The sequence below is a fragment of the Molothrus ater genome, chromosome 11 (genome assembly GCF_012460135.2).
Source record: "Molothrus ater isolate BHLD 08-10-18 breed brown headed cowbird chromosome 11, BPBGC_Mater_1.1, whole genome shotgun sequence".
NCBI classification, from domain to species: Eukaryota; Metazoa; Chordata; class Aves; order Passeriformes; family Icteridae; genus Molothrus; species Molothrus ater.
In genome coordinates, this window is record NC_050488.2 from 1,780,630 (window position 1) to 1,790,738 (window position 10,109).

General features: G+C 54.3%; 1 protein-coding gene across 1 annotated transcript; it reads right to left on the reverse strand.

Annotated features, from left to right (window-relative positions):
• Positions 1-1,258: 1,258 nt before the first annotated feature.
• On the reverse strand, positions 1,259-10,109 carry LOC118691757 (uncharacterized). Its single transcript, XM_054516068.1, has 11 exons — positions 10,091-10,109; positions 9,256-9,513; positions 8,815-9,096; positions 8,441-8,725; positions 8,238-8,334; positions 4,502-4,611; positions 3,028-3,285; positions 2,155-2,439; positions 1,781-2,065; positions 1,562-1,658; positions 1,259-1,435 (listed from the first exon to the last, which is right to left on the reverse strand). Exons 1-11 carry the CDS (start codon positions 10,107-10,109, stop codon positions 1,390-1,392), a joined length of 2,022 nt encoding a protein of 673 aa, XP_054372043.1. The 3' UTR covers positions 1,259-1,389.

Below are 10,109 nucleotides of genomic sequence, written 5' to 3' on the forward strand. Positions count from 1 at the left end.
CGAGGGCAAGGACTGGGAGTGCGGGTTAGCCCCACCTCCCCGCCGCGCTTGTCCCACGCTCGCCCGGTGACCGGTGACGTGAGAGGAGCACGAATGGCATTGGCGAGCGGGCCGTGGCATAGCCAATGGAAGCGTGAGGCGGGCGGGGCAGAGGCGCCGGGGATCTACCGGGCACCAGGTGACGTCAGGTGTAGTCCGGGTCACCATTGGCAGCTCGCTCGGCAGCGGTCCGGCAGGGACCCTGCTGGCTCCCGGCAACTGAGCAGAGATGGTCCCCGAGCAGCCTGTGGTGAAGACCTTGGGGAAGCAGCTGTCCTGCAGCAGCCCATGAAGGTCCACACCTGCAGAGATCCACCTGCAGCGTTTGGAGGAGTCCAATGTCGTAGAAGGTGGGTGTGCCTGAGAGAGACTGTGACCCTATGGAGACACTGTGCTGGAGCAGGTTCCTGGAAGACCTTGTGACCCTGAGGGCAATCCACACTGGAGCAGCCCGTTCCTGAAGGAGTGACCCCACAGAAAGGACCCATGCTGGAGCAGTTTTTGAAGAACTGCAGCCCACAGAAAGGACCCATGCTGGAGACATTTGTGGAACACTGTCTCCTGTAAGTGGGACTCCACACTGGAGCAGGGTGAGGAGGAAGGAGCAATGGACAATACAAAATGAACTGATGACAATCACATCCTGCTGTGGGGTGTGTTGCTCAGAGTCTCCCAGAACCTCAGCATGGCTCTTTCATAGCTGTCAGGCATAGTGGAAGGGTGACAATCCTCCATCCTTCCAGCTTTTACAGAGTCAGGAAGGAAGCATGGGGGCAGGAGTCAGAAGTGGAAGAGATCCTGATCTAAAGGGTGAGGTCAGCCCTGGAGATGGAGCAGCTCAGTGTACTAAAAATGTGTCAGGGATGTCAGGGGTGTTGGTTCCTCCCTTCCCTTCTCTCCCCAGTAAAGAGCTCATGTCTCTCCATCTCTCCCTGATTTGTGGCCTGCACCATCACACATCTCACTCAGCAACCCCACAGTGGTCTGGCCCTGGGTTGTGACTGCCCTGTCAGGAATAGACACTGGCCATGGAGAGATGTGGAAGGGACTGGCAGAGGACTGGCTTCTCCTGACATGCCAGATGCGGACCAACCAGAGTCCAGGAAAAGGAAGAGTCTCTGCTTGCAATAGGGAGTATCTCTAGTGCGCCGAGGAGTTTCCTGAGAAAAGCTCCTGAGGGGGGAAGAAGGGTGAGAGACACAGGAACCACATGTATCAGAAGAAGTTTACAGCTGTTTAATGCGGTGGTTTTCCAGAACAAAATCAATCATGTTGGTGCTGATGGGTCAGGGGTGGGACATGAAGTAAGAACAGAGAGCAAGCAGCTGTTGCTGTGTGGGTAGCAAGGCCTCAAATGATGAATTCCTGGGTCTCCCATGTAGCCTCGTTACCTTTCCTGCAAAGACTATGTGTGAGCTGTGGTGACAGTCTCAGGGACTTCACCCCTACAGAGCTGCTGCAACCCCTGAACCAACCTATATGCCCATAAATCTTACAGCAGGAGATGGGAGGGAGAGCTCACCTGCGCTTCCACCACCAAAAACCCCCAGCAAAGGCTGTGGCCACAAGAAGCAGCACTGCAATGGTGATGATGATGGTTGGAGCTGCGCTGCGGTTTTCTGGGACAGGGAGAGAAGAGGGTGACTGTGTGAGGGTGGCAGCGCCAGTCAGGAGCTGCCCCTCACAGGGCTAGGGGCTACTATCTGCAGCCTGCACCCCATCTCCCACAGGTGGCACCTACCCCATGGGATGAGAAGGCTGCGGGTGCCCAGGCTGTGGTGGCGCACACGGCAGACATAGCTGTGCCCATCACGGGGGGCCACGGCCAGGACGCTGCGAAGCTGGTAGGTGAGGTCAGCATTGGGCAGGATGGTGCTGGTGTTGAGCGCCGGGCCCGGAGGCACCTCCTGGCCATCCCGCAGCCAGGCCACGCTGATGGGACGGGGATAGAAGCCAGTGACATGGCAAACAAGCAGCAGCTGGTCTAGGCTGGGGGTGCGGGCGAAGACCGTGGCCACAGGCAGCTCTGGGAAGTGAGAGCAAAGGGGTGGGGCACAGCTGGGCCCCAGTGTGGGGGCCTTTGGGCTGGCTGTTGCAGGGTCAGGGTGGTCTCACCTTGTCTCTCTAGAATTTCCTTCCCATACCTCTTCAGGGTGAGGAAGTTGCTCTGGCATACCCAGATAGAGAGAAGCTGCTCCAGGAGTATTCTGAGAGACTTCTGCCTGTTGAGGCTCTTGCTGACCAGCTCTGCCACCTGGGATGGCTGCCGGGCCTCCCAGCCCTGTTTATCTACCTCAAAAGCTACGAGGTCTCTGCCATCCCAGCCAACATTCAGGAAGCCCTGGCTCGTCGTATTGGGGTACAGCACACAGCCTGCACGGAACTGAACCACCAAGGGGTCTGTCAACGGCAAAGCCAATGGAGAGGTCCCATGAGTGGGTGGAACGTGGGTGGCATGAGGTGGGATGTGTCTGAAAGCACATTCAGGGATGCAGTGGAAAGCAGGGTGCAATGGGCAGCAGGGGATAAGGCCATGCTTCAGGAGACCCCAGACACCCTGCAAGCCCTCAGGCCCCTTGGAAGAATGGAGTGGATACTGGTGTGGAGTGCTTGCTTAAAAAGAATTCTGTCCCCCAAAGTATTTGCCCCCAGTTTTCTCTTTCATGATGTGTTTGTCACACATTTTTGCTTTGTCAATCCTTCAGCTCCAGTAAATTTGCTGTGTCAATCCTTCAGCTCCAGTAAATTTCGTGGCAGCTCCCTGACATACAGAAGGGCTCCTTGTGCTAGATGGCAGAAGCCCCAAGGGGTATTTTTGGTCTGCTGCCCTACCCACTCCTGCTAGTCATATTCCGCAGCAGCTGCAGTGTTTCAGCAGCTGTTGCACCCTGCGAGATTCCCCCAAATGCCATCCTGGTGGGGAGGAGGCCACAGCCAAAACCTGGGGAGAAGGACTAGGGATGTGGCAGGGCTCGTTTCTGTACTCACAGTGCTGTTTTGTCTGCTGAACTGTGTCATGCACAAATCGGATCATATTGCGCAGAGCGATTTTGTACTGGGACATCATCTTTTCCCCGTCATCTTCAGCTGCAGCCTGGCTGACCCAGGGCCAGTGGAAGTGGATGCTCCAGTTGGCTGGATCCAGTGTTAAGATGGCTATGTCCCCTACGAGTGCCACACATGACACCTCAGCAGAGCTGATGTTGGCAAAGAGGCTAGTCAGGAGGTACTGGATAACCTGTGGCTCTGCTAGAAGAGAGGATGGAGACAGGAAAGGGTGCAGGAAGGAGATGAGTGGAGGTGCTAAAGGGGAAACACAAAGTGGAGGCGCTGGAGGGGAAACAGGGGATTCAGACTAGATAATAAGAAAGAAATTTTTTAAGTGAGGGGTAGTGAGACACTGGTACATGTTACCTAGACATATGATGGATGTCCCATCCCTGGAAACATTCAAGGCCAGGTTGTTTGGGCAGGGAAGGTGTTCCTGTCCATGGCAGAGGGGTTGGATTAAATGGCCTTTAAAGGTCCTTTTCACCCCAAATCATTCTGCACTTCTATGATTCTATGCTCTTCATCCTGCTCAAGGTTGCTTTCCTGTCTAACTTCCTCTAACTTCACTGCTCTTTTTCCTTCTCTATTTTTCTTTCAGCAAAGCGGTTATCTCCTGCAGAGGATTTTAGGCATTTTGTCCCCTCCTTTCCATGCCTCCCTCCTGGCCGCAGCTGCTGTATTATTGTGCAGAGCAGATGAAAGGGCACCTTGCTGCTTGTTTGGAGTGATGTTTCCCCCCAGGAGAAACACCTGTGCCAGGACCTGTATCTGCCAAAGATATGGACATGGTACAGAGGATATGGAGGACGGTTGACAGAAAAGGGCATTTTGTCCAGATTTGGGGGTCCCTGATAGGGCCAGGACACCAGCCAAGCCCAGAGATCAGTCCTGACTTTTTGTGTCTGATGCTGCCTGCCCCGGAAGCATAAGGGCTCACAGGGTTGTGGTAAAACTCTCTGTGTGACAGCAGTGCCCAAAAAACCCTCTGACAGGTGCAGCTCCCTAATGAATGAGAGGCTGCTGGAAGAGGCCCTCAGCACCATGTGGAGCTGAGATCTGCCTGGCACCCATGGCCCATGGGCTCCCTGCATGGGGAGGACATCTTGCAGGGTAACTCCACACCCAAGGCCTGGCTGGGGACCACTGTTGTCTCTTCTGGTTGTGTGCCCAAGGCCTTGTGTTGGAGCTGGTGAGGCAGAAGTCCTGAGCTGGAGGCAGGAAGGGTGGGCAGACAAGGCTTGTTTGGATGGTGCACGATGGGAGGTGGCCCTCTGATGCTGGGAATCATCCACCCCCCCTCCCCGATATGGCACAGTGGCCTGGCCATGCCGCCCCTGAGCAGAACTTGTGGAGTTCTCTGACAGGGCGGGGGTGGTAAGAGTGGTTGAGGTGAGTCAGGGCTCCCACTTACCCTCTGGGTCTGCCCACATCCCAGGGAGGAGGATCGGAAGAAAGAGGAAGAGGAGGAGGTGAGGGTGCTGCATGGTGCACGCGGCAAGGCTGAAGAAGCAGCAGCAGTGACTGTGGGAGGAGGAAGAACCTGTGGGAACCTAAGCTTCAACCCAGCCCAGCAGTCACTGCGGTGCCTCTCCACCAATTGGAGAATCAATGTGTCAAGGGAGGGGCCCAGAGGTCCCAAGCCGAAAGCTGGGGATGTGTGGGAGGGACAAAAGCTGAAATAAGGTCGTGAGCACAAAACGCCCTGACAGGCTGGGGCTGGGGAAAGCTCAGCCAGAAGGAGAAGGTGGGGAAAGAGAGACCCATGAAACAGCACTAGGAAAATAGATATTCAAGCATCCAAGCTGGGTTTTCCTGACTCCCCCTCCCCACCTATTGTACTATCCCTGTTCTTGTGGGATGCATCAGCACCAATGGAGGTGACGATGGCTTTTGGATTTCAGACCTGACTGGAGAAAGATGGTTGCTGTCTTCTCAACCCCTTCACGGGGAGAAGGGATACCCTCTCCCTCTCCTGGCACCTCCAGCTCAGGCTGCTCCTGCGTCACTTGCCTAATTCTGGGGATGGGGCTCCCAGGGAGGAGGCAACAAGCTGTTCTACCTAGACCAAAGCTGTAGGACACTGCTGAGGAGCCCCTGCTCTGCTCTAAACACCTGGGGGTGGGGCTAGCAACTCCCCTTTCCTTCCCACCAGTTTTGATGAGGAATCCAGTCCCCATCCTCAAGAGCCCCTTGTGCATGGGAACAGAAATGGTGGGAGCCATGCCCCTGCTCAGTCCCCATTGGCAGCAGTGTCCAGTGCTGGAGGGATCAGGGGGTGACCAGAGTCAGCCTCTCCTCACAATGTTTCCAATCAACTCCTCCTCTCAACTCCTCTCCTCAACATGCAGTTTCTCTTCCCCTCTTTTGGGTAGTGCCTGCACTGGGGGCAAAGGCAGAACCAAAAGCACAAGTTTGAGGGGTTCAGCTCGGTAGTGTCCAAACACTGAATACTTTTGTTTCCATGGAGCTGTCCCAGAGAGAAGTAGGGATGCTGTGGTGGTCTGGTAGGCCCAGAAATGGCACCAACTTCCCCAGCAGCATGACGCAGGGGATGTCCAGCTATGCCACCACAAGGTCCACATCCCTCCCACTAGTCCTAGACCTAGAGGAGACTGTTTGGCTGTCAGGACGGCAAAGTGCAGCCATGGGGCAGCCAGGGAGGGAAGAGACAAGGGGGCTTTTGTCTCTGCAGTCCTGTGAGGTGATCACTTGTCCCCATGGCTTCCCCTGAGACGACTGCTGGTCACTTCTTGCTGAGCAGCTGAGAGGCCATTCACAGCCTTCTGTCCTGTGAGTTGCTGAGTTGCTCATAGGACAGGAGCAGGCACCTGGCTTGTGTGGGTGGTCACGATGTGTTCAGCCCCCACAGAAATTCCTTCCATGTCTCCCACTCTCCCAGTGGATCTGCTTTAAAGTTCTGCTTTAGCACTTCCACTTCTCTATTGAATGTACTTCTCATGTTAGCAGTTTTTTCACTTCCTTTTTTGCTCACTTCTTCCTCCTTCATATTTTCACTTCTCTGGTCTGAAAATGACCCAAGAAGACAGGGGACTGTTGGTCCACACAGTCCGTTGGTCCTCAGAGTCCTCTCAAGGGACCATGGTTCTCAGAGTCACACCCAGGTTACCACTGGTCTCCACAGTTTCCTCAGGTGACATCAGTCCTTAAAGTCCTCTGAAGTGATTACTGGTCCTCACTTCCCCCCTGCCCTAGAGTACTATTGGACTTTGAGGTTCTCATGTGGCCACTGGTCCTCAAAGACCCCACAGGTGATATTGGTCCTTGCAATCTCCCCTGAGGTAAAGTCTGTAATCCCCCCAAGCTGGTCCTGGGGGAGTTGGAGTGGAGGGGAGAGGATGCAGTGCCTCTGGGTGCCATACTGGGCGTGTGGGTGAGCAGCAGCAACCACTGCACTGGGCTGTGATGTGGTGCCTTTAGAACCCTCTAAAAATGCCTGGATGGGGTGTGTCATTGTAAGGTCTCTTAGGGGATGTGAGCAAACACTTGCAGACACCCCTCTGGTACCAGCTGTTTGTGGGTGTGGAACTGTAGGGTCTCTTGGGAGGTCATTCACATGAACAGCTTTCCTCAACAGGTTTCCTCACTGGCTGCACCTGATCTCCAGGTCTGCCCAGTATCATGAGTGCTGCATGATGTTCCACTCTGCTTGGGACAGGAATTGCCCCATTTGCCCTGTGGGTGCCAAGGCCACAGGGAGGCATGCCCATACCTAAGTGTTTTATCTGCCTGTCCCAAGTCATCAGGACCTGGGAGAGGCTTGGTGTCACTCCTCTTGCAGGGAGTTCCTTGAGCCATATGATGCCAGCAGGTGACACTGGCTGCTAGGGAAACACAGTACTTACCCCAGCATTGTGGTTTCCAGGTTCTGGCCAGGGGAGAACAAACACCATTGGATTTGTGATGGATATGGCCACGAGGCAGCCAGGTTTTCTGGCTTGCCATGGCTGCCAGACTTATCCTGGGAAACTGCAGGAAGTTGTCCAGTGAAACCAAACCTTTTGAAGCTACATGTTCAAGTTGATTGGGAGCATGAACTACATGCCTTCCTGTGTGTATGTGAACTCTGCTATGTTTCATGGGACATGGGCTTCTTTTTTCTCCTTTATTGGGAGCCTTGGGGATACTTTACCCTCATGTGCACAGTTGTTTATTTCCATGCAATATCTGAGAACATGTTCATATACGCACAGGCACACATGTACTGTTTTTCCCCCATGCCTTGGTGCTTCCTGCAATTTAGTGCCAATAATTCAGTGGTGTTTCAGCTTGCATACATGGCTGATCAAAAACTCTCCAAGCCCATTCAACTGCTAAGGAAAGGCATATTATCTTAGTGAAAATATGAATGGTTTATTTTTGTTTCATACACATATGCAGCTCCCACACATTACATCAGAGTTTCAGTATTACTTAGCACTTTGTAAAGCCATTTCTGACCAGGTTCTGTTAGTCTGTGTGGAACAGTTCAGTCTTAGCACAAATATTTCTGGAATATGGCTAATAAAGGCAATTTTTAGGAAAAAAAGTACCAGAAAGTGACAGTAGAAGGGGACAGCTTTCCACCTTCTGACAAAAGTGTTACTGAAGCAGAACCAGGAGAATTTGCCATTGGATGTTGAGGTGCCCTACAGCATCAGTGGGTGGACTGGCCAGTGCCACAAGTGAAGAGACGATCATGTGTAACAAGGGAGGAAGTCACAGATGTGCACTTGCATCCGTTTAGAAAATTCAGGTGAGTCAAAAGCTCAGATTTCTCTCACCAGGTTTCTCTTGTTCGTCTCTGAATCAAGTTAGTCTTGCAATTGGCAATGCCCAAAACTTAGGTGAAGTAGAAAAAGGTAGTTCTTGTTACTCTGTAGGCAATGGGAGGGAATGAGGACTGTTGGCTCTCTTCTGAGCTAAGCTTCTTTGCTCAGGATGGAGTTCCTGGACTCTGATTCCTCCATCTGCTGGTGCTTTCTGAAACAAGAGGGAAATGGCTGGATGCTCCATGGCAGAGACCTTGTGGGAGTGCAGACAGCATCTGCCAGGGTACAAGCAAGAGCTTTGCTACTCAGTGCAGAAATCCCACGGCATTTCTTTCTTTCCTCTCTCACTGCCGCTCCATGGGCCAGACAGGGACTGACCTTTGTCTCCACACCCAAAGCAGCGACATGGCAGCTACAGCCATGGCTGTAAGCAGCCCGGCCATGAGCCCTGTGATCAGCACCACTTCTGAGTTCCCTGGGAAACATAAGGAGAAGCTGCCATGAACTTTCTGGGGTTTGCTCCATCTTGTGGTGCAGGGTGGCTCAGGACCCCCATCTCATCTCCCACAGGTGGCACCTACCCCATGGGATGAGAAGGCTGCGGGTGCCCAGGCTGTGGTGGCGCACACGGCAGACATAGCTGTGCCCATCACGGGGGGCCACGGCCAGGACGCTGCGAAGCTGGTAGGTGAGGTCAGCATTGGGCAGGATGGTGCTGGTGTTGAGCGCCGGGCCCGGAGGCACCTCCTGGCCATCCCGCAGCCAGGCCACGCTGATGGGACGGGGATAGAAGCCAGTGACATGGCAAACAAGCAGCAGCTGGTCTAGGCTGGGGGTGCGGGCGAAGACCGTGGCCACAGGCAGCTCTGGGAAGTGAGAGCAAAGGGGTGGGGCACAGCTGGGCCCCAGTGTGGGGGCCTTTGGGCTGGCTGTTGCAGGGTCAGGGTGGTCTTACCTTGTCTCTCCAGAGCTGCCCTCCCATAGTGCAGCAACTCCTCCATGTCATTGACACAAGTATCATTGAAAAGAGTTTCCACCAGCTCACTCAAGGCGGTGTAGTTCTGGAGAAAGGACTGGACATACCGTGACAACTCGGTGTCCTGGGAGAGGGTCCAGGTGGAATTCTTTGTGTCAAAGCTGAGGAAATCCTGACCATTGTAACCCACATAGACAAAGGACAGGGAGGTTCTGTTGGGGTACAGCATGCAGCCTGCTGTGCACTGAACAACAAAGGGGTCTGTCGGGGCAAAGAGGAGAGAGAGGTTGCGTGAGGGGCTGGGATTGCCTTCCTCCAGACATGGTCAGTGTCTCCTATACAGCACCAGCTCTATCAGATCCTTCCCCACCTCCCAGCTGCTTTTCAAGAAAGGGGATGCAGTGAAGACCGAGCACTCACAGGGGATGTCCTTTTGCATGGCCCCTTCATTGATTAGATGGTTGAACTGCTGCAAATAGATCTTAAGCAGGTTTTCAATGGTGTCCCAGTCGGCACGGGGAAGGGCTGGGTGCACCCAGGGCTGGCAGAAGCGGATGGACCATGTGTGTTTATCAAGAGAACCAAGTTCGATGTCTTCCAGCAGGCCCAGCCCCTCTATGTCCGCAAATGAGGTGTTTTGGAAGGTGCTAGTCTGGAGCAGCCGGACAGTGAAGGTCCCTGCATGAGACAAGAGTTGACAGGGAGGAGATGGAACTGGGAGAAGAGGGCTGAGGAAAGTGGAGGAACTGAGGGATGGGTCCTTGAAGTTGCAGGGATCCCTGGGTTCCCCATAAGCCCCTTACAGCATTTGCAGCCCCAGTTCCCATCTTCTGCACCCACCTGGGGTGGCTGCATCCCTGCTGGGGAAGAGGTGTGAAGCCAGGGGACAAGGAGGAGTGGGGAAGCAAGTGCCCAAGGTGGGTGTGAAGCAAGAAGCCTCTCCCCAATGGAGTCCCATGGAGGTAGATGTGTATGAGCCAGGGGTCCCACTTACCCTCCAGGTTTGCCCATGTCCCACAGAGGAAGAAGAGGCAGAGGAGGAGGGAGAGAAGGCAGCAGCAAGGGGACTGCATGATTCCAGCAGTGAGGCCCAGAGTGTGCAGCAGTCGGTGCGCAGCAGGAAGAATACTCTTGAGAGATGTGGCCTCAGATGTCTCCTCAGGCTGGCTCTGCCTGGGCAGCTCTGCTGGTGCTAATGGCCCTGGCAGCAATGGGGCTGGCACTGAGGTTTAGGGGAGGGCTCTGAGGTTCCCACTTGGAGTGAGCTGCGGCAT

Excerpts from the sequence above, each read along its gene's own strand:
- LOC118691757 (XM_054516068.1), bottom strand. Across the intron at positions 4,612-8,237 it reads CTTTGGGTGTGGAGACAAAG|TCACTGCTGCTGCTTCTTCA; the intron begins GTCAGTCCCTGT and ends CTCCTCCCACAG. Across the intron at positions 1,436-1,561 it reads TTTTGGTGGTGGAAGCGCAG|GAAAGGTAACGAGGCTACAT; the intron begins GTGAGCTCTCCC and ends TAGTCTTTGCAG.